Source organism: Rutilus rutilus (assembly GCF_951802725.1).
Source record: "Rutilus rutilus genome assembly, chromosome: 13".
Lineage (NCBI taxonomy): Eukaryota > Metazoa > Chordata > Actinopteri > Cypriniformes > Leuciscidae > Rutilus > Rutilus rutilus.
The window spans coordinates 24,327,711-24,351,858 of NC_140218.1; the positions used below are offsets into that span (position 1 = coordinate 24,327,711).

At 37.6% G+C, this 24,148-nt stretch overlaps 2 protein-coding genes and 1 long non-coding RNA gene across 10 annotated transcripts; 2 read left to right on the plus strand and 1 right to left on the minus strand.

The window, feature by feature from the left end:
- Positions 1–1,833: 1,833 nt before the first annotated feature.
- On the plus strand, positions 1,834–13,746 carry tpd52l2b (tpd52 like 2b). 8 transcript variants are annotated; one of them, XM_084428269.1, is made up of 9 exons: positions 1,834–2,060; positions 3,201–3,352; positions 3,901–4,049; positions 8,549–8,596; positions 9,527–9,628; positions 10,706–10,732; positions 10,974–11,018; positions 11,224–11,272; positions 12,118–13,746. In XM_084428269.1, exons 1-9 carry the CDS (start codon positions 2,042–2,044, stop codon positions 12,202–12,204), a joined length of 678 nt encoding a protein of 225 aa, XP_084284395.1. In that variant the 5' UTR covers positions 1,834–2,041; the 3' UTR covers positions 12,205–13,746. The 8 variants fall into 8 exon arrangements, with proteins under 8 accessions (XP_084284395.1, XP_084284396.1, XP_084284398.1 ...); XM_084428270.1 differs by having other exon boundaries at positions 10,977–11,018; XM_084428272.1 differs by lacking the exon at positions 8,549–8,596.
- Positions 13,747–14,827: 1,081 nt separating this feature from the next.
- Positions 14,828–16,850, plus strand: ppdpfb (pancreatic progenitor cell differentiation and proliferation factor b). The gene is made up of 5 exons (XM_084428912.1): positions 14,828–15,025; positions 15,563–15,655; positions 15,743–15,820; positions 16,206–16,305; positions 16,463–16,850. Exons 2-5 carry the CDS (start codon positions 15,601–15,603, stop codon positions 16,584–16,586), a joined length of 357 nt encoding a protein of 118 aa, XP_084285038.1. The 5' UTR covers positions 14,828–15,025; positions 15,563–15,600; the 3' UTR covers positions 16,587–16,850.
- Positions 16,851–18,947: 2,097 nt separating this feature from the next.
- LOC311302834 lies at positions 18,948–22,481 on the minus strand. Its single transcript, XR_014629673.1, has 4 exons — positions 22,344–22,481; positions 20,453–20,571; positions 19,497–19,604; positions 18,948–19,394 (listed from the first exon to the last, which is right to left on the minus strand). It is a non-coding gene; the product is annotated as an uncharacterized lncRNA (long non-coding RNA).
- Between the last annotated feature and the right edge of the window lie 1,667 nt (positions 22,482–24,148).

Sequence of the window (24,148 nt, forward strand, 5' to 3'; positions counted from 1 at the left end):
AACTGTCAATTTTTCTTTGGATTGATTGCCTAACTGCTTTGAGCTGCGAAACTGACAAAAATATAATAGAAAATCACTGTCATAACAAATACAAAAACAACATATTGTGCCCAATTTATTAACTATTAGTTCCCTCATTTTAGTTAAATTGTCGATTTAACTAAATCAAAATGAGGGAACTAATTAGTACAACATGGCCATGATTTCGCAAAAACGAGAGAATGAATTAATTAGCCACGATCAAGTCTTGAGAATGAATTCTTATGTGGCCACAATACTTCCGCATGTCGTGTCAGGGCTCGGGATGAAACAGAAGTTGCGATAGTCTTTTCTTCCTTATTGTGACATATATCTGAGTGAAATGGCTTCTCAAACAAGAAAAGTTTAGCACAGGACTTGATTTTGTTAATTGGTAATTGATTAGATTGGATGGTTGTCGTTTGCTATTGCTGTAATGTCATGTGAGTGACAGGTTGTCCAGCCCTCACGCCAGTAAACACGTCATAAGAGAAGAGGAGAGGGGTGCTTCTCAATATCATAATCCCACCTCGTTTCCCGCTCCTCCGTCCTCCATCCTACGACCCGGAAGCGATATATTTTTTCCCAGGATGGTAGGGAAAGACTCATGAATATTCATTAGGGAAGTCATCCCTGATTGGTCTGATGACCTACCCCTAACCCCACCCCTAAACCTACCCGCCACTGGGGGTCTGATGACCTACCCCTAACCCCGCCCCTAAACCTACCCGTCACTGGGGTTAAGACCAATCAGGGATGACTTCCCTAATGAATATTCATGAGTCTTCCCCTACCATCCTGGGGGAAAAAATATCGCGACCCGGAAACCAATCGAGCTCAGCCATCTTGAAGGACATCTCAATTCTCTAATTGCACCACGAGGAGTGAGGAAGCTTCCAGAGGAGCTATGAGCAAGGATACACATCCTATGTGGAAGTCTTTCTTGTCGAGAAACCTGACACTGTATAAAATTCTCCTCCCCCTTCACATCTGTCACAATAATTTTAATTTATGCTTTACATTTGCAGTTTAGATAAATCATATCACAAATATATCAACAGGGCATCTTGTTTATTATTATTTATTAATTTCTTAAATAACCACACTTTAACAAATAAGGACAAGATCCTTTGAGCGCAGCTGAGGCAGGGAAGTGACACTTGAGTGATCAAGGATTTTCCATACAAATAAGCTTTCCTTCGATTCCTCTGTCCCCGTTTTCTTTCCTCGCAGCCTTCCCTCGCATCCTACAGGAAAATGAGGGAAATGAGAATGCACAAATAAGAATTGAGAAGCACATGTCACTCCAAGAGGGAGGGGAAGTTATTTTGATTAAAGATTACAAAGAAGGGCACATTATTATTAGGCTATTTTTTAAATAATGATGTGCACAGATAAATCATTTATAATAAACACTGCAACATTCCATAAAAATAAGAATTGTTATATTGATTTCATGGTGACTTTAAAGTCGGCGAGCTGTTGATTCGAGATTCGGTTCGAATCGTTCAGAACGGCTTTGTTAACAGGATCGATTGATTCTCTGCAAAGCCAAAAGAGCCTTTATCACCGATGTTCTATAACAAAAGAATTGTCAAGACACATGATTTGATGAATAATTCAAAGAATGCTCATATAGTGTCCTCTTATAACCAAAGTTTAATAGCCTACGTGCAATTTCTGGTATTCGGTTTGTTCTATAGAAATGGCATGCTTCTCTTAAGTAATGATATGCTAGATTTTCCTAAAAAGAAACAGCAGTAATTGGCTAATAGTGTTTTTCACAGCTAATTTGTTGATCGCAGGAAAAAGGACGCTAGTAGACGTCATCTCAAGGCGCCGGAAAGAAAGGCACTTGACTTGGGCAGCTCTTCAAGCTGAGCTGGCTGATCGCTCGGGATCTTGTGTTGGCTTGTCAAGCTTTTGGATGTTTTGATAGAAGAGGGAAGACACGTAGTTTTTTGCCCAGTCCTCTGAATTACGTAACTGTCAAAGCAACATTTTGAAGATCCAAACTGACGACATGGATTCCGCCAATCAAGGTAAACAAAAACAAAGCAATCGAACACGATACATTGGATTGATAGAGCAGCATGTTTGTTTATTGCGTAATGTAGCGTAACTGTAGCCTTATCTCTTGATCCCAGCGTGGTGAATATGTGGCGGTGAAGGGGAGAACAGGGCAGGGCAGGCGCTCGGGTTACTAATGCACGATAAAACACGTCGAGACTGAGTGGAGGTGTTTGTATTTTATTTGATTAAGTTAACCTTGAAATCAAAGAGATGATGTAGGAAAGTTATGGTGCCTTTGCTCGACTTGTGCTTTTTATGGCGTGATGATTTTCAACTTGGGTTTGGTATTTTAACATTAACCCAACAGTTAAGACAGCACCGGTTCTTTGTCTTTTGTGTCACATTATGTGATGCTATTTAAATGGGCAGTTTAGGGTCAGCGAGGAGCTGATGACATGTCTCATTAATATAAATTACACCCCACGTGACCTCTCTGTCACAGCCTGACCTAAATTGGGCACAGTTTGATCAAACCTTTGAACTGTATGTATTAAACGGCTTAAAATATATACACAATAAATATATAAACAGCATACTGTATGCTGTTTTTGTTTATAATCTATAAGTATATTTATATGTGTAAGTGTGTGTGTGTGTGTGTGTGTGTGTATACTGTATATATATTGTATGTTATTGTATGTCTGCTGTTTATGCTTTTGCTTCTGAATGTGCGTTACTGTCATGTGAAGAGTGATTATACTCTTTTATACTTTTTTCTTTCTGTGGTGACATATTTACTATTGAAAAAGGAAGTTTGGGTGGAACAAATTGAAAGACTCATGCCTTTAAAAGATTTGTCACATCCACGAACCATGATTTGCTACTCGCTTCTCTGTTGCAGGTAGTATTACAGTGACGTTCTTATTTTAGACAATTGATTGGTCAGATATCTGTGCAGTGCAGAATGAGTCATCATTTTGGGGTGAAAAGAAAGGCTTTTACATTTAGATGTATCTGCCAAAACTAATAAATAATAATACAAATATATATATATATTCTTATTAGTGGGATTCTGTGATCACAATTTTTACATTTCTGTATTAGCGTCACAGAAAATATGCACTTCACCTTTAACTTATGTCACTAAACACACTCTCTCTTTCTTTCAGACATCAATCTGAACTCTCCACATAAAGGCCTGGGCTCTGACTCTCTCTCGGACGTTCCTGAAGAGAGGGGAGCAGCAGCTGTGAGTCCAGAGACTCTTCCCCCAGGTCTGACAGAGGAGGAGGCCGAGGAACTGAGACTGGAGCTCACCAAGGTAAACGCCTACAGTCACTGCATGACACTGGCATACTGAACCATGAGTTTGAAGATGTGCTCATCTTCTCCTATAGGTCTTTTAATTATCTTGTTTAACATGTTCATTCAGAGTGTTTAAAGGTGCAGTCTGTAAGAATGACAACTAGTGGTCGAAATAGGTACTGCAGTCCAATATAGGAGATTGTTGTTTCTCCTGCCACCACCTCCTCAGACTGGGCGGTGCTCACACGGGTTGCCAGTTTGAGCACACGCAACAGGAACGAGCGCAATGGACAATGAAAATTGGCAGACCAAAACAAAAACAAACATTCCAGCCTGAAACGCACATTTCAAAGTAAAATAACTGTCTGTAGAAGTGTTTTTCAGAGAAACGAGTATGTGAACTTAGCATGTTTCCTCAATATATGCAAATATATTATGGTATTTGTATGCTTTAGTAGAGTGAAAATGTTACATACAGCACCTTTAATTATAAATAGAAAAATATATATTCCTGTTGAGGCCTGTTACCTCTCTAAAAAAAAGTCTGTGACATCCTGCTATCAGGTTGAGGAGGAGATCCACACCTTGCGGCAGGTGCTGTCGGCTAAAGAGCGCCATTCGGCGGAGCTGAAGCGGAAACTGGGACTCAGCCCCCTGAGCGAGTTCAAACAGAACATCACTAAAAGCTGGCAGGACGTCCAGACCTCAAACGCGTAAGGATGCCTTCCTTCTACATGTCCCGCTTACTCAAACTCAGGAGGTGACTGGGATGCCATCTGCAAAGTCGAACCCTAAACCCGCTTCACAGACTCTTCAGGAATGACAGTGATTTGACATAATTTTGGACAAAATGTAACAAAATTCTGAACAAAAAAGGTTTGTTGAAGTGGCAATTGGGTAACGACTCTGTATGATGGCAGATCCGTTAGCTGGTGCCATCAGCGGAGGAATTCATGGCAGAACTGAACCTTTTTGAACTAATCCACACTCAATTCGCTCTCCCCCGGCTCACACACATTCCCCTCGCTTTATGCTGATGGAAATCAGCCTAAAAATAAAGTCAAAGTTGTCTAGATGCATTTTTTGTAGGATTTTACATTTCCTCATGAAAGCATTAGAAAAAGCTCTTTGAGTGCCTGATCAGGCAGCGGAGATGACTGTGGTTTTCTGTGTATATTATGGGCGGGCGTCTGTGTCATCCGCTGAAAGCCCTTCAGTGTAATTGTTTTATCAGTTGAAAAATGGCAGTCTGATTCCAAAAGGCTCTGTGGGAGGATTGTAGTCGACTCATGAATCATCACTATTTATTGTGTTCCAAGCTGGGGCTCATGGCCATTGGTTTGAGTGTGACTCTCGAGGTTTTAGATAGAAACAATAGATGCTTGATGTTTGCTGTTTTTGATCCTGTAGGTGGATCAAATGGATGTTAAATCAAAGATCAAATTTGCCTGCAAGCTTTAAAATGACCTCTATGTTTTTTTAAGCCAATGCCATTAACAATATTTTAGAGGGGGCTGATGGTCAATAATGGACCCTTTTCACATTTCTGTACTTTATAGAAGTGGAAGTCACCATAGATGGGTAAACTTATAGGTGAACGGTAATATAACATTTAATGCTAAGGTAATATACTGCAAAGTATTATATTATAAATGTACATTAAATGTAAAAAAAACTTTGTTAGATTTATAATTTTAATGGAAACGCATCAACACAGTCTGAAAATGATCCATACAGTAAAATGTACATACACTTTTGCTTTGCTCACTATCTATAGGAGGATCTTTGTTGACATCTTTGTACGCATGCGCGAGTGGTTGTGTGGCAACAAAACAAACAGTATGGCGGGCTGTAAAGACGCGACGAGCACTTTCAAGAGAGTTAGCGGGCGAAATCCACAATATATAAGCACTTTAACATCTGAAGACCGGAGGAGGTTTGGAGAGAAGCTCAAAATCGAAGTTATTCAAAGCCCATATGAGATCTGGGATGACAAAAAACGTTGGTCCGACTCGCCCGTGTCTTGGCCACCAATCTGCTGGGGAGACATTTATTCTTATTTAATAGAAACCCCTGGACCCTTCACTCATGAAAGATTAAAGGCTTTCAAAAGCTTTTCTTTTGCTTTTAAGTTTTGCAATCCAGAATAGCCCATTTTGATGTGAGGAACATAGTCTGGGTGCTGTGGATCGCGGTTTGGGACACCTGAATCAGAACGCGAAAACATATGACTCAGTTGATTTGACTCAGTTTTATTTTTATTTTTTATTCAATCTTCTATAAATACATAGTCACTAAGACTTACCATGAACAAAATGAGCCTCACAAACTCGATCAGTAGCTTCAGGAATCCAGGCTTTCTTCGGAGCGTCCAGGTTCAATCGCCTAATTGCACGCAACCATTTCTTTCGTTTTTCGCGATCCTTTTCGGAGGGAATTTGAAAAAACTTTTTATCAAGCCCCCAACGAGCCGTACAATCGACCACACAGCAAGAGTGAAACATCCTCTTCTCTAAATCCTCCTCCAAACGTGCAAAACAATCAAATTACAGGTATCTAGCGGTGTTTCCTGCCACACGATTCCCATGATGCAACGCGACAAACATAAACAATGACGTCACAAAAGATCCGCCTATTCAAATAAATACTGAAATTAGCCAGTGGAAACTCCAAGTGAACAAATATCCGCAGAATAATTTGCCTGGCCAGTATATCAGTCTGTCAGTACAGTGAAGTTATTGGTCAGAGAATTGTCAGTCATTTTTTGGATTATCAGTAACACCACACTTTGCTTTAGTGATGTTCACCATGTGCTCTGCTCCAGGCAGCACATAACCATGTCTGTGTTTTTTAAGCTATGTGAAGATGTCAGAGAAACTGGGCCAGTGGAATGACAAGGTTACAGGGTGCGATGTGTGAGTGTTTGACCACATCGGCACGTATCCAGAGTGTATTTGCAGTGAAAGCATGAATTCCTCTCACCTACTCTCTACACGTCAGTGGGGATGAAGCATTTGAACACCTGATTCCAGAGCTCAACCCTTCTCACCATCAAACAGCGTTTCAGGAGGAAACATATCTGATGCCTTGGGGGTTTTTTCTGGCCTGTTGATCACAAATCAGTGGATGCAGTGTATCAAAATATAGATTCAGGTGTTCAAATGCTCTGCCCATTGATGTGTTAAATGAACCATTCATAACAGCCTGACACAAATAACTAAAACCTGTCTCTCAAATTGAGACGGATGGTTTTTAAAATGCTATGATCTGGTTTTCCTGTAGCGTCGACTCTAACCTGCTCTACAATACATACATTTTTCAGCCCTGTTGATTCTCCACTCAGAGACTGACTGAAACCTTTCGCATTTTTGAAAGAAAAAGGCTGTTAATAAAAGAAAATAGTATCTTAATTGACATGGTGAGGGCCAGAGGTGTTTTTTCTATTTTTAGTTTAAGTGGGCTTCTGAAACACTGAATCGTGTCACAATATTTTTTATGTTATGCGTTCACAGTCAGATAGTCTTTTTGTCCACCCATGCAAATAGCACATGATCTCTGAAACAAAAAGGATCATCGTACAGATGTTTCCTTCTTTACATGCTATGCTGCTTTCATGTACCCTGAATTAGCAGCCACTCAGCTGTTCACCTTCTCATGTATTGAGTTTTTTTTGTGTGTGTGTATGTCTGTGCAAATACTTAATCGCTTCATTAATTCAAATCTATTTACAATACTGTTCAGATGTTTGGGGTCAATACGATTTTTTAAAATGTTTTTGAAAGAAGGCTCACCAAGGCTGCCTCTTATTTATACAGTTACAGCAGCAATATTGTGAAAAATGATTACAATTTTAATAATATAGTTTACTAGCTGAAAATAACAGCATTTATTTGAAATAGAAATCTTTTGTAACATTATAAATGTCTTTAAAAAAACAAACAATTTAATGTCTTTGATAAATAACATTTTTAATTTCTTATTAAAATCTTACTGACCCCACACCTTCGAATGGTGCACCAGCCTACTCTGCCAATAATAAAATAGCATATCATAGCATAGCATGACAATTTGCTTGATTTACCATATCAAAAAGGCCAAAATTCAGTACCCGGTTGCATAAAGCACCTTAACTTTTATCCCTTAAAGGGATAGTTCTCCCAAAAATGTAATTTCTGTCATAAATTACTTACTCTCGTGTCGTTCCAAACTCGTAAGACCTTCGTTCATCTTCGGAACACAGATTAGGATATTTTTGATGAAATCAAGGGTTTCTGAACCAGCCATAGGCAGCAACATCATTGCCACTTTCAAGGCCCAGAAAGATAGTAAAGACAAAGTTAAAATAGTCCATGTGACTACAGTGGTTCAACCTTAATGTTATGAAGCGACGAGAATACTTTTTGTGCGCAAAAACACAAAAATAACGACTTTATTCAGCAATCAATAATAGTAAACTACGTGATTACTGTAATTACAGTAATGTTAACAAGTTTAGCTACATAGATTATTATCTTAAATCAGGGCCTGTGATGAGACTAAGGTCACTAAGGGCCGCTATGTTTTTCCCCGTGTCCCATGAATCATAGCGGCAGTCCTGATGTAGTTGCAGCTTCATAGCTGAACCTGTGAGACAGGCTACATTATCACGAGTGTGTGAGATATCTCCCACTTCCCTCTTTACACACACAGTTTGAATCACACATCCAGACTGAGGCGTCTACAGACAGAGAGCATATGTTTGTGTAAGGAAAGTCTTGTCGTGTTTAGATGAACGAATGCCACGTCTGCATCAATACAGACCAATTTATGCTTCCTGAAACCATACTTGCTGTAGTCATGAATATTACATCAAGACCTACTTTGCAATATCCTGCATGCTAACACTTGTTTTCCCAAAAGCTAAGGCAGCTTATAATGTGACTTTTTTTTTTTTTTTTTTGGAAAGCTGAAATATACTCACACATCTTATTTGATCACATGAGTTTCTTAAGTTAAATGCCTGGAGTTTGTGTGTGTAAGAATGATGTGAATTAAAATGCCATTTCTTTGCTGACTGTGCAGTTTAGCAGCGCCTGACACAAATCAAGCTTGTGAGGCAGCATAACTGTATAATCGTAATTTAAAAATGAAAATGTTGAATGCATGTGTGTGTTTATAGCACCTTGTGGTTGTGAGAGTGGAGATTTGAATGTATTACCCTGTTCGTTTGTAGCTATGTTTCAGCTTCTTCCACTCTGGATGACATTACCAGCTCTGAAGTGTGAGTTACTTCATTCCTTACGTTCATTTTGTGTGTTTTAAAGGTTGTTTTCTGGTTTTATTATGGTCCTGAAGGCTTAAAGGATTGGTTTAGGGTGGCTTGCTTTGCTTTGTGGATATTTTGCTGATGGGTTATTATTTAGATATTACAGTCTTTTATTGCTTTTTTTAGTAGTGGGAATTGCAATTGCAAATGTGCTAACTCTGTAGATGTTTTGTGGTGATGCTCTCTTTTTCAGGATTAATTGATAAATGGAAAGAACAGCATTTATTTGAAATATAAATGTTCTGTAACATTATAAATGTCTTTACTGTCGCTTAATACATTTTTATACATCCTTTTGAACAGTAGCATATATTATGTAATTTTTTTCAGGTGCTGTCCAGTGAGACAACTAACATTTTTTTGTAGGACTGCACCGATAGAAAAATATTGATAATCGATCATTTTTTATATTTGAAAGCCGATTACCGATACATTGGCCGATAAATCTAAATCCCAAGCACACAATTCTAACGTTCACATTATAATTTTATGTACCCTATATGACAGACTTGTGCTGCACATGATGCTCTTTTTTTGATTCTATTCATATTTTGCGAACAGTGCACATCTGAAGTGTCTCAGCAGAAGGAAATAATCCATTATTTATCGGCTTTAATATATCGGTCAGATTTTCTTATTGGGCCGATAACCATAACTTTAAAAATGAACATATATCGGCCCGATAAAGATATGGTGGCCGATATATCGTGCATCCTTAATTTTTTGAATGAATTTAAGGGTATCTGACTTGATTTTGTCATCTGGAAGCTGAGGTCATGTTGACTAACTCCTGAAAAGTTCATGGACATTAATGAGTTTCACATGTGTTTTTTTTATTTCTCTCTCTTCCCACATCCTCTTTTCTCTGTGCTCTTCCTCTCACAGGTATAAAAAGACTCAGGAAACGCTGTCTCAGGCTGGACAGAAGACCTCAGCCGCCCTCTCCACCGTTGGCACGGCCATCAGCAGGAAACTGGGTGACATGAGGTAATGCACAAGTCAAAAATGCCCACCCGTGTTCTTCCTGTCTTTCTCTTGTACTCTCATTCCAGTGGCACTGCAATCACTTGGGGTACTATGAAATATAAGACAATAATAATATAATAAGATTTACTAATAGTTCCCTGTTAATGTCAATTCAGTTTTGTTGTGTCAACACTGCACATGATTTATCTGTTTATCACATGATTGTGACTTCATCACATGCCTCTTACTTTTTTCATTTTGTCCTTGGGTTTGTTCACACAGGCAGTACAAATCCAACTCAAATTAGTTGATTTTTAATGGCAAACAAAATGAAATCTGATGAAATCTCAGTGCGAACAGTCATTCTAAAAGATTGTATTGAAAACTGAAACCTGTCCCAGCTTTCTTTGGTTATTGATCCACTCGTTTTCATTTGTGTCACATCCTACTGTCATTCATCATCGCTGTAAAGCCATGATTATCCACAGTGAGTGTTAGTGCAGTGCGGCCGCCGTCAGAAGAGCCACTTCAACTGTTGAACAGAAGCTCTCCCTAACCTGTTCTCCTGGCTTCACTTCACCACTATTGTTTCGGCTTCTAGTTCCTATCAATATTTGCACACATTAATTGAACTTCCTTCACCACCCCTAACACAAACAGAAGTCAGAAGATATGGAGTTTTATGGAGGCCTGTATTTTAAAACATGTTGTTTTCTGAGGGCCTGAGACTCAAAATCATGCGACTGGTGTGTTGAGCAGCTATGATACATGACAGAAAAAAGATATTAGCTTCATTCAACAGATCAAAAGCTTCAGCCGTGTTTGTCCTTTCAAACCTCATCCTTCATTCATCAGACAAATAAGTACATCACTCAAATTTATTCAGTGTGCAAATAACATCTATTCATGTTCATCCCAATAAAATGATTTGTTAGTTTTTTTGGTAGTCAGTGTATTCACCCTGTAGTCCTCTATATCAGTACAAACAGTAATTCTCATCATTTGTTCTTCCTGCTTGCTCTGGTCATGCTTAACTCCCAATCTGATTGGTTTTGTATTCCCGTTTCTTTTTAAACGCTGCCTTTGCTTGGTCTACAGAGCTCTTCCTTTTTCTAACTCGTTTGGGTAAGACTGATTCATGTCTTTAATGCATAACATAGAGCTCTGTTTTTAATACCAAGCCCATTTAATTTAGAAAAAAAATGAAATTAGTATAGATTTTGAATGTTATTTTAGCTCCAAAACCCTGCTTTTGCATGAATGAAATGAAATGTGCTAGCAGTCTGTGTCTGATCTCTCTGCCTTACATGCTTTCCTGCTTGCTTGCTAACTCACACAACTTTTTCTTCCTTTAATGCTTTCGAAGTAGCAACTACTCCATTCGCCATTCAATAAGTATGCCAACTATGAGGTAAAGTACTAGTGTAAAACAATGCCACTCAACACAAACTGTTTCTGATTCATTGGACATTAAAATATTAGATATTGTTCACACAAATGACTACACTTTTAACCTTTTATCTGCCAGTTTTCTGTGCACATTTGCTTATGTATAATTAATTTGAATGCTTCTTTCACTATGAATTCTGGGATTAATATGTGTGTTTGTTAAATAGGAACTCTCCAACCTTCAAATCATTTGAGGACAAAGTTGGAAACATCAAGGTAAGAATTCACTTTTGAAACTGGGTCAATGACATTTTTTTTGGCAGATGATCTAATAATTTATTTAAAAAATACAATTGACAAATATTTTTAAAATAAATTTCATCCATCAAATCAAAGTCATGTAGTGCATCCAACAAGAGTCAACAACAACCATATATATATACTCTAACTGTTCAGTAAGATATTTTAATGTTTTCGAAAGAAGTCTCTTAGGCTCACCCAGGATGAATGTATTTGATCAGAAGTACAGTAAAAACAGCAAAATTGTGAAATATTATTCTGATTTATAACTGTTTTCTATTAAAATCTGCATCAGCCTCACTACTCCAGTCTTCAGTGTCACATGATCCTTCAGAAATCTTTCTAATATGATGATTTGCTGCTCAAGAAATATTTCTGATTATCATCAATGTTGAAAACAGTTCTGCTGCTTAATATTTTTTTTCAGGATTCTTTGATTAAATAGAAAGTAAAAAAAAAAAAAAAAAAAAAAACCAGCATTTATTTGAAAATGAAATCTTGTGTAAAACTGTAAAATGTACTGTCACTTTTGATCAATTTAATGTGTCCTTGCTAAATAAAAGTATTGATTTCTTAAAAAATTTTGTCGTGTAGAGTAGTGGACCCTTGAAGTCCCTCAGAGCCAAAAAACTGAATGGCTTCTTTTAAAATAATATGTAAGATTTTTCTTGATGATTACACCACATGCAAAAATGATATAAAAGTTTTTCAAAGCCAGATAAAACCACGTGAATACGAAGAGCACACGTCTAAAACCTTGACGGATGCATTTTAAAGTAGAACTGCAGTTTTCTTGATCTTTTTCTGTTTGTGTGTCTCAGTATAAGGTGGTTGGAGGGAAAGCCAATGGTGAAAGTGCTCACTCTCCGAACGAGTCAAACCCAGTGCAGGACAACGCTCCATTCTGAGAGCCCACCCTCTCCGTTCAAACACTCATCTCATTTCTGTGTGAATCCTGACTACACCCACACTTCAGTTCTCCCAATCGTTCCGTTCTCTCTGAATTCTTTCATCCCTCCTTTGATACTCCTCCACCTACTGCTAGCATGTGCTCGCTCATCTCACTAAAAACACACACACACACGCGTAGTACAGGTTCTGTGACATGAAATCATCACAGGTTGTACAAAGGAAGAAAAATGTTAAATCATTTTGTATTAGAAACTATTTTACACTGCTTTGCATAATGTTTTTACATAACTTTTATCTATATATGACTATAAAGGAATACAAATAACTATATTTAATCAGTACTGCCAAGCAGCATTCATCAGATGGCAGAGGGGTACAAAACACACAGAAGAAACATTCAAATCTGAAGGGGGGGGGAGGATTCTTGGCCAATAAAGAAAAGAACAGAAACTTGCTGCAGGTTCCTATGCTGCTGGGCATTCAGTTGAGTTCTTTTTTACTCTCAGTACAATGTGAAGCGAGGCTTTGCTGTACACCTGGTGAATGTCTGACCTCCTCAGTCGGCCTTACACTCTCACTCTGTATTGCTTTATTGGACTTTTGCTGGTAAAGTGTTTTTTTTTTGGCTTTATATCCTCTTTTACCTTTGCTCTTGTTCGATTATTATTATTATTTTCTGATTGATTAATGGGAATGTTTTATTTATGTTGGAAATCACTTGCCTTTGCTTTGTGCCATACTGTGAGTGCCAGTTCGTAGATGCCATAGATCTTTTTCTGTCAGAATGTTTCACACGCACACAAACTATCACGTCACAAAGATCACTTTGTTCAATTGTAAGAAATAAAAATGCAATTGCTCTCATGTGCACTTACCCAAAATGTCAAATGGCGAGTAAGACAAATTCCTTTTGTTAGTGGCACTTGTTGATTTTTCCAGACAGATGCAAACACTAGTGTAGTCTGTATGGTAGCACAGTCACTTTTTACCTGAAAGATATTGGAATATATTTCACTATTAGCAAGTGTAGTCTCTTTTTCTTTTTTTTTATCCGTTCTTTCCTGATATTTCATTCACTTGTATGGGTCAGTGGGTGGCCTTGTTTCAGTATATTACACAATGATGATTACATGCCTCATTGAGTGAGATGTAAGGGATTACGTGCGTTGACTGACTGATGCTGATGTGGAGGATGCCAATTTCACATGAATTCCTACTGAAATCCGTGTGTTTATGCCATAGAATTAGAATGCACCTGTAGTTCTGCATAGTGCAAAAAGTTGAAAAGATGAGGAAAAGATAGTGAACATTCAGTGGGAAAGGACTTTATTATTATTATTATTATTATTTTGAGTAGTATATTAACTACAGTCATTTGGGGAGGTTGTTTAGGGAACAGGCACCGTATTTGCTTTAAATTAGGGATCTCAGCCTAGCTGTTCAGGCTCTGATCATTTTTCTTTTAAAACAACAGTGGTGTAATGCTTCATTTATTTTGTCAATTGTTTGTATATCAATAAAGCATTCATTCAAATGGCTTCTGTTTGTTAGTTTGTTTCTCTCTTCCTTTTATATTCTTCATGACGTAAATCTGCCACTAGGTGGCAGTGTACATTACTTGAAGATTGGAGAGGTCATGTGCTTCTGGGTCTTCGCTCCTTTTTCAGCAAAGATGCCCAAAACATGCCATATATTCACGTTTTAACAGTTTTCTTTTGTTCTTGCATTAACATGTAGATAAGACATTTTATTAAGGCTTGAGCACCTTTGATTTACAGACTTTGAATTCCACTTTAAGTCTGCCTAGGTATTCTCAGTATGATACATTTTCTAGCCAACACTTATTGTATAATGCCTATCAGATCATTAGTTACCATATTAGTTGGATAATAGTTAGAAACGTTTATTAAAATTATTTTAATTAAATTCTGTTACAAACAATTCTTCTCGGACCAAATTTGAAAACAGTGAAAATAATAAAGGACACGTTTTTTGTATGTCCTTTATTATTTTCACCGTTTTCAAATATATATATACTCTCTCGAAACTTTCCATCCTAGCTCAAAAGCAAACATCTGCGTCAGTCTCACAATATGACTATGGGTAAGTTAGGTAAGCTGGTTTTATTCGTCAAACGCAGAGCTAAATCTGATTCAAATGCGAGTAATCAATTACCAACTAAATCGCAATATTACAGTTGTACGTTTAAGCTCAATTAAATAGCTGTTGGTATTATTTATTTTACAAAATAATGATAAGTGGAATTTTTGAGCAAAACACTGCATTCCCTGACCGGGAATCGAACCCGGGCCGCGGCGGTGAGAGCGCCGAATCCTAACCACTAGACCACCAGGGATACGTGAAAACAGTGGTGTTGAATATCCCTAAAACAACTTACGAAACTTATTAAACTGCAACATGTATTCATTATGTACATGTATTGATATTGTTATGCGGTATTATGCACACAATGTGTTACAAGACCAAATCTTGACAACACTTTCATTGTTTCTGAACATTTTCAGAAAGAAAGCACCAACCCTCCCGTCCTTGATTTCGCTGGTTTGATCCGGTTTCACGCGGAGGTGTTTATATAGAGGAGAGAGACGCCCCGCCTCCATTCAAACGTCTCTGTATAAATGGCAGCGAACGTGTTGTTTTTGTTAGACAGCATTGCGGTAGTTATTTCTTGACGTGGAAGGTCTTATCCATCCAAACCTTTTCAAATGGGCCCCGTCGCCTAGCGTTTTCTCCCCAAAGCCTCCGACTGAATCGAGCAGGGTGCTTTAATAACATCAGCACGAGCGGCAAAAGAAGGTGAGGATGTGGTCTTACACCTAATATTTTAAAGGGTGGTCATTGTTTGGGCTAGAGAATCTGAGCAGAGTAACGTACATTTAGTCTATCACTGTTAATGCTATGCATCTTGCTGTAGTGCTCTACATGCATGTTTTTTCATGTTTGGGGCAAAAAACATTTTTTTGATAACCATGCCCCTCAGTCTCAACTGCCAAAATTCCTATGGGCTTACTGTAAGTAGGCTAACTTCCTGGCGTAGTCTTCTGAAACATGCGGTGGAAAGCCTTTTCTTAATGAATGCCTTGTGTGGCATAATGTCACTTAGGTTAGTATTGTGGTTTGACTGTAAAGCATAATGAGTAACCCTTACAATAACAATATCTAACCAAAACAAGGTGTCAAACCACACATTAGTGATACAACCTCTTAAATGCCTTCTTTTGAGTCGATCTGTATTCATTAGAAGCAATTTTTCAGGGTTAAGAAGGTAAATAATAGTCTGGTTGCTACAGAAGCTGTCATATCTGACCAAATCTGTTTTCGCTCTCATCACAGGGTTTCCATCTAAGGCACGATTTACACAAGTCTGTAAAATGGCAGCCATCCCAGCTAGTGGTTCTCTTGTTGCCACTCATGACTACTACAGAAGTAAGTATCCTTGACTGTTATAGTAAATGCACCATTAATAGTTGATGTTATACTGAGAATTTGCCTTATAAGACTGTTTCTTTTCAGGGCGCATTGGCTCTACATCCAGTAGCAGCTCATGTGGCAGTTCAGAGTACAGTGGGGAGGTTATTCCACATCATCCAGGTCAGTTGCATTTCATTTCAATCTCTCTTCAAGCCCCCGCCTAAATCAATATTTTATTGCAACAGTTTTGACAATTTACACGCATTATGCAACCATTTGCACATTCATCACCACCCACATCAGCTCTGTTCAAATGGGTGTCCTTCTGATTGTTTTGGGTAATCAACTTATGATGAAGTCATTGAATTTAGAAACAGGACTGTTGCTTAGTCATCTGGCAGGGCTCTGGTTAGGCCGTATACACGCACCAGCCTACATGTCTCTGTTTAGAGACTCTTTTAACAGTGATTGTGTTAGTGCTAGTGTATTTGTATACTAAATCCATTAAAAGATTAGGAAAGACTGGTGGTGTTTTGTTCTGACCTGTTGTTCAATTGTGCTTTAGGTCTGCCCAAACAGGATTCTGGTCATTGGTGGTCCAGTTTCTTCTTTGGGAAGCAGAACCAGCCTGGTATGGGAACTCTAACTGAGGAGGCGCAGCAGAAGTGAGTCACTGGATTGAGTTTCACCTAAATTGGTGCATGTAACATGAAGGCCTTGCCAAGTGCTGATTTGAAATGCCTATGCAGTTGCAAATTTGTAACGAGGTATCAGTTTGTCGTATCCATGGCTACAATTCTTAATCTGGTTGTCTCTCTGCAGGTCAGGGGTGGTGAGCGTGACCAATGGGCAGGTGACATGTGTCGCCCGGGAGATGGTGATGAGGCAAGCGAGCGAATGTAGCGATGGCGGCAAGTCGGAGGCGGGGAGTTCTCCTCGTTCCTGAATCCGAGACCAGATCAGGACACCAACGCTAGGGGACGGAAATGGTTCCCTATTTTATTTTAATTTCCCATCCATATAATGGGCTGTTTTAGTACTTTTCTTTTTGTATTCATTGTTTTATATATATATATCACGTAATAAATGGAAGAGCTGAAACTTGCAAAAATTTTGTACATTTTTACACATCTGTAACTCTGGAGATTTTGTTACTTGTTATTGTCTTAACCTGTGTTTTTCAGCACAATAAATTGTCTTAAACAGCCCACTACTGCTACTGGACTTTGTTGTGTATATAATAAATCACCCATACACCATCCTACTTATACAGTTAAGGGAAAATACCTCCTTTTCCATGCATTTAGTAGTTTACTGGAAGGTGCAGTTGAAATTGAATAATAAAAGCTGAGAAATATATGGGGTCTTGGGGAGAGACTGCATTCATTGTCCATTTCTTTTGCACATGGTTCTTTTATACTCCATGGTAATTGGGAGTTCTGTATGTGTGTACATTACAGCGGATTTGTACTAAATTAATTCTAAATGTGCAGTGTGGAGGAAAGGCTCCTGCGTTTTGTTCATTTAAAAGAATGATCAGATTATGTAACAAGCATGCAGACATTAAATTCAGCAAATCCTTTCAACTTGGACAAACAGACTGTTTGATCGTAACTGAGGGAGACAAAATGTCATGGCCATGAAGAACTGCCCTTGAGTGAAATGTCAGTTCCCCTTGTATAGAAATGATCCAAGAATAATAATAAAAAAAGCCAACAGTTAGTTTTTGGAGAAAACGTTTAATTCAAATAAATGCATCGAGCTCAGCATCCTTTTGAACAGGGTGAGCTGCAGGTCCAGGAAATAAAAATAGGTTCAAAGTGCTCTTGAGTGGAATAAAGCATTTTACTAAACTAGTGCATTGCTTTCTGAATAGAAGACATCTACTTCATACTTGGACATGGTTTATGAAACCCCAAAAGGACAGAACTCTATGTCTGTGGACTTCAAAATATGCAGTGTGGGCAGTAGACCCAACAGTGAGTATGGAAAACTGCTCTGTAGAGATGACGTTGTACGGCTTTGTTCCCATGTGTACATGGATTTTCCAGGTCACTAAGTTCTGATGGTTGGTTAGATACATGGAAAAGCCTCTTTGTGGCATGCTGACTCTGTTCTTTTTCAGGCATAATTTTTCCTTTGTTCGCAGCAACAGGTCCCAACTAAGAGACTGTGACAGATGCTGTGTTATTGGTAGTTAAATTTAATGTACTTTTTTAAATGCAGAATAGTTGGATGTCCATTAAAGACAAATCAGTTCGCTCAATTGCCATATTGGCTATTTTCTATTTAGGCATTTGAATGATGAAAGAGCAAGATCTCCTAAATTAAAAACAATATTATAAATTATTCTCTGTCAAATCACGTTGCATTTCAGGTTGGTCCAGCTAACACGCATGCAAAATAATAATAACAATAAATAAATAAATAAACAGGCAATGGCTATCTTAAAAAAATTGATATTTTAACTGCAAGCTAGGACCGTCTTCCTATAGTAGTCATATTGTGAGCTGTTGGTGGGAATATGCTTTGTGTAAATTAAGCAGAGTGAATTCAACACGAGTCGACCAAATGGATATTACACAGTATAATTACACACCCGTTCAAAAGTTTGGGGTCAGTAGCACATTTGTTTAAAGAAAAAAATATTACTATTTTTTATTCAGCAAGTGTGCATTAAATTGATCAAAAGTGACTGTAAAGACAATTATAATATCAATATAATATAATGATCTTTCTATTCATCAATGAATCCTACCAAAAAATTATCACACTTTCCACTGAAATATAAATAAGCACAACTGTTTTTAACTGATAATGATAATAATGTTTATTGAGCAACAAATCAGCATATTAGGATGATTTCTGAAGGATCATGTGACAGAGGACACACTGTTAGAAAAATCTGTAGAAATTACAGTATTACTGGCAGCTACTTGCCAGTAACTTACTGTAGATTTAAATTGATGTTATTTACTGGCAACAATTTGTTCAAAATTAAATGAACATTAAACATTAACAAGTCTTTATCTTTACAGAATAAAACTAAAATAACAGCCTCATGCAAAGCATTCTGGGAACCAAAATCTGAAGGAAAAACAGAAAAAGGTTGATGAAGATTTCTGGTTCCCAGAATGCTTTGCATTAGATTGTTATTTTATAGTTTTATTCTGTAAAGACAAAGACTTGTTAATGTTTAATGTTCATTTAACTTTGAACAAACTGTTGCCAGTAAATAGCATAAATTTAAATCTACAGTAAGTTACTGGCAAACAGCTGCATAACTACAGCAATTTTTTTACAGTGCAGGAGTAATGATGCTGAAAATTCAGCTTTGACATCACAGGAATAAATTACATTTTAAAATATATTCATTTATTTTAAATTGTAATAATATTTCACAATTTTACTGTTTTTATTGTATTTCTGATCAAATACACTTAGCCTTGGTGAGCATAAGAGACTTACTGACCACAAACTTCCGAATGGTAGCATATAAAATAAAAACTAATTTGTTGTTTTCTAACATGCAAGTCTTCTTCTAATAATAATAATAATAATCTAGTAGGTAATAATCAGCAGCACATATAAGTCATACCCTTTTTTTCCCAGCACTCTATGCATTATTTCTGTGCAGGTGTCTACTTGACCACACGATCAGCAGGACTTATCCGTTTGGAAGAGGTTTCGCTTGATGTCTGGTTCCTTAAAACCACATTTATTGTCCAGCGATTGTTCATAGGCCCTGAGAAATCTGCATCCAGACAGAAAGACAGGAATAAAGAGACATTCTTGTCAGAAGTGCTAAATGTACATCTAGTTAGATCAACAGATCTCAGTTGAACTTCTACCATACCTTGCTGTTTGGATTTGGTCAACCAGACAGTCACTTGTCTTTGCTTTGGTTCCATTAAGTTATCAGAAAGACTATTGACTGCCTTCATTTTGTCTGTTGGGTAGATGCCTCCAAACAAAAACAATCACACACTCATAAACATGAGAGAATCCTCTTAGGCATGCATTTGATAAAAATAAATCTGACTCTGCACTTTATTCAGCATTGATAAATATTTTAAAGTCCCACTGTGGTGAAAATTCAGCTTTTAATTTTGTTTTTGTCTATGTGATGTTTTATGCTTTAAGACAAACCATGTGCAAATTCATAAGCCAACACCATTGCTGAGTATTTCCTCCTTAAAACTGCAGCGATCTAAAGACAGTCTCAAAAACGCGGTTTGAAATTTCTGGTGTTTTTGACGTCACAAACTACCTTGTAAGCAATCGGGATCTCAGTGGATCTCTGAGCTGGTGTGAGTGAGTGGAGGCGGGGATCATTTGCATATTCATAGAACTGCATACTAGATGAGGCAAGGGTGTAGAGTTACATTCAAGCTATTTAATACATTTTTTCAAGGAAAAAACATTTAAATATGTAATTTTGGTGATCAAAGATGAGTTTTAAGGGATAGAATTGTTGACTACAGGGGGACTTTAAATGTAATTTTAAACATTTTTGTTTTCTATTATTTCTTATGATGATTTTAGTACCCAGTAATGTTTAAGCAATGTAATTGTAAAATGTCTATTTCTGTCAAATCACAAAAAGAGGAGCAATGTTTTTATTTGTTCAACAAATAAGTCAATGACTATGTCAGTTGATAAGGCTAAAATAGGAACAGTGTGTGCTGTGCATTCAGGTACAAGTTCATTCAGGAGAAATAAACAGAGCTTTGGGAAACTGCAGGCAGTCAGAATTACACGTGTCCTGTAGCTGGTTAAACATCAGAGAGCTAAAAATAGCACTGCACTTACTCCGATAAAACTCATTCCGAGCAAGCAGACACACGGGGGCATTTACGGTGGTCATGGTCAGCTTTTATGTGTAAATATGACAGGATCAAATGCTTGGAAATGGAAGTGTTCTTTGGAACCTGGAAAAATATAGCAAAAGAGGTGTATTTAAGGTCAGTGCTGAATAAACTTTATTTGTTTTATGGTCAGGGAACAAATATCCTCATCAGAGCGACATAAACATGATAGAAAAAAAAATTCCGGGAAAAAACCTGGTCAAAGTCCATTTTGAAAAACTAAATCTTATCATACTTTAGACAGACCAAGACCAAACTTGTTGACGCCACATAAAACAAACATGCTGATTGTAGATAGGTGCATCACAGGTGTGTCAAAAGTCATAGAAAGAACCTTTGTCCCAGTTTTGCTCAAATTGTAAACAGAATCCGCTGGTCCTATGTAGGGTTGCTGTGCACATAAGCTGTATTAAATATGTATGGCTTTGCGTGAGCAACATCGATGTTGTTCTGGCTGTGATTTCGTCCACAGATAGTTTCTAAACGAATCAGTGTTTTTGAACAAACCGGGTTGAGTGAATGATTCAGTGACTCTTTCATATAGGGAGTCACTTGTCGCCACCTACTGGGGAATCAATGTAACTCACAGAAAGAGTGAAAAACTGTATGTTATGTCTGCCTGATGGGAATACACTAGGGCTACTGATGGCTGACACTGTAATATGATTAGGCATAATTCCTGTTTGACTGACAGCTTACTCTTCGTCTTCAGGGTGTGTTGAAGTATCTCTACCAAAATACTTTTCCAACTCTAAAAATAAAGTCACTACCTTCACACAAACAGTCTGAGAGAGAACAGTGTGCGATCATAGCTTGATGATGCTAATTATGGAAATGAACTTTACTCTATATAACCAGCCAGAAGTTTATAATTTGATCTTGTCTTATATATTGGGAGCCTTGTTGTGATGCTGAATATAAAAGACAATGCTTCTCAACAGATCTGCAGTCTCCTGCATGGTTCTTTTTTTATTATTTTTACTTTTTACTTAGACACATACCAGGCTTTTTAGCCTGTTAAGGCTCTCTTTAGCACTAATCCTTCACTGAGTCAACATGAAATTGGTCTTGAACACAAAAGCCTTTGTGTGAAGGAGGTGTAATCCACAATGACTTAACACCAGTGAAAACTACGCTTCATCAGCACACTCTGATCATTCTAAAGAGTGAAGCAATGAGGGATTAAAGGAAAACTTGATGTCGTTTAATCTCATTTGAAAGATCATAAAAGGTTAGCACATTAGAGATGTCTGGAATTGAATGCAGCAGTCTGAAAAGTTAATGGAAAAGGGTGTCATTCTTCTACAAAGATCCATGTCCTCCAGGCAGTTTACAAAAACCAAAAGACAAAAGGTTTTCTGGGAATTGATGTCTGTGTTGGGCAGTTGTGTATGAGAGAGAGAGAAAGAAAGAATGAGAGACAAAATAATGAAAGTAAAGAGAGACAGAGAGCTGGCCTATAGAAGGAGCAACAAAGAAGCAGAGGAAATCTAATCCTCACAGATGTGAAAATTCCCCTGCTAAACTCCATCCGCAGTAAAACAAAACACATTAACAAGCCTAATTTCTAAAGAAAAATTAAATCAATCCAAAAAGTCCCGGACAGATGCAATTTTCAGAGACCTGCTTGGTTAGTATCATGTCAACCTATTAGACATATCTAGGTCAGTTTATAAATACAGCTTGTGGTTACACAGTCGGCTTAATGTTTTTAAGTGTTTAACGTTCCTTCAAATCTAAAAACAGTCACGTTGCTGATTATATATCTGCCGATCAGCCATTTAATTAGAAAGGCCATGCATTATGCCTTGATCTTATCTTTAAGTGGACCTTGCCTTTTTGTAGGCTGTCTGTCATGTGTAAAATCCTTAAAGTCCAATGGCAGTACAAACGTCCCAGAAAAATACTTTTTAAATCTTGTGAAGAAGGGAAAGCCTGAGGAATCGTTGAGCATATCCAGACACAGATGAGGCAGACTGTAGTTTTATATCAAACCCCTCCTTTGCTCCAGGCTCAAGGACTGAACAGCTATTTGCTAAGGAGCTGAAGGTCCCACCCTGAGGAACACCCCTATGCTTTCTTGACCATTTGGAAAAGACTTTGGGATCAAGGAACGGTTGGGATGCCCTGCTTATGCTCTGCAACAATATCTTCCAGTTCTCGCAAGTGCCAGTGGAAATTCATTGCACAAGAGATAAGCTTCTACTTTTACACATGAATGCCACTGATTTAAATGGACTTTTAGTATTTATTGTAAAAAAGAATAATTATAATGACACTGTTTATTAAGAACACTGTCAGTAGATTGTTGCCTTTTGTTGTAATTATGTCTATAATCTCACAATGCAGGTCTTTGAGATTAGAGAAAACCCTGCAAGCCATCAATCCACTTTGACCTATATTCTCGACGGTAAGAAAAACAGGACTATTCCATGTGACATGCCTGCTAAAGAGTCTTGAACAGGAGGAGCCATTGGGCTGAAGCATGTACTTCTCCTGTTTACTCTCCTGCCTTGTATTTTAAAGGTCATTCTGTATAAAGGTTAATGGTGGGCAGAGAATACAATTGGGGAAAGCAGGAGAAATAGGTATATAGATTAATGGATAAATAAGGCCTTCAGAAAAACTCAAATGTGGCAGGTTTGTGTTTTATTATTATATTTACAGCCTTTTGTTTCAGTTTCCAAATCTCTGAAATTAATCGTAATTATTTTTTGCATCCATGAAAAAATGGCAAATTATTATTAATGTTTTAAGCATAAAGCTGAAATCTGCAGATTGTGCCCCATTAGTTAATCAAACAAAAATATATCCATTGAACAAATAAAACATTTTTTTTTGCCAGGTTAATGTACTGTATATGTGTAAATATACACTGGGATAGTTCTCACAAAAATGAAACTTCTGTCATCATTTACTCATCCTCGTGCTGTTCCAAATCTGTATCATTGCTTTCTTCAGCAGAACATAGAAGAATATTTTTATGAATATGGGTAACTATCCCTTTAACATTAATTAAATAAAAATTTGTGGTAGCCTACTGTTTCTTCAGAACTTAATATTCAATTACTGTAAATGTATTACTGACTAAAGTACAGCTACTACAACAACAGATGCAGAAAGGCCCTTTATTTATATCACTTATTCCTCAATCACACTTTACATTTAAAGGAACAAGAAGGTTAATGAAATAATAAGGCCTTAAATTGGACAGGTTTACACCTGAAACTTACACCCACATGAAAGCACCACTGAAACAGTACATGGCGGCGGCAGTTACCCACACTGCACCCACAACACCGTAAAAACTTTGGCTTGATGCCAGTTAAAAAGGTTAGTGGGTGCATGTCTATTTGTGGTTGACCTCAACTGACTGTATAATTTTGCAAAAGAGCAACACGAAACCTGCTGCTATATTCATAAATACAGACATTTCCAACACTGTTAATATTATCTCCATCCACTGAATGTTGGCAGCTTAAGGTCATATAAACTGCTTAGTTAGTTGCCAGGTGTTGCCCACATCATTATCATATCATCACTCACGTGGTTAGCATTATGCTGGCACGCAGCAGGCAGATGTTGCTGCTCGAGGAAGCCATGCAGGCCGCATGACCTATTTTCAACTATAAAACCACTA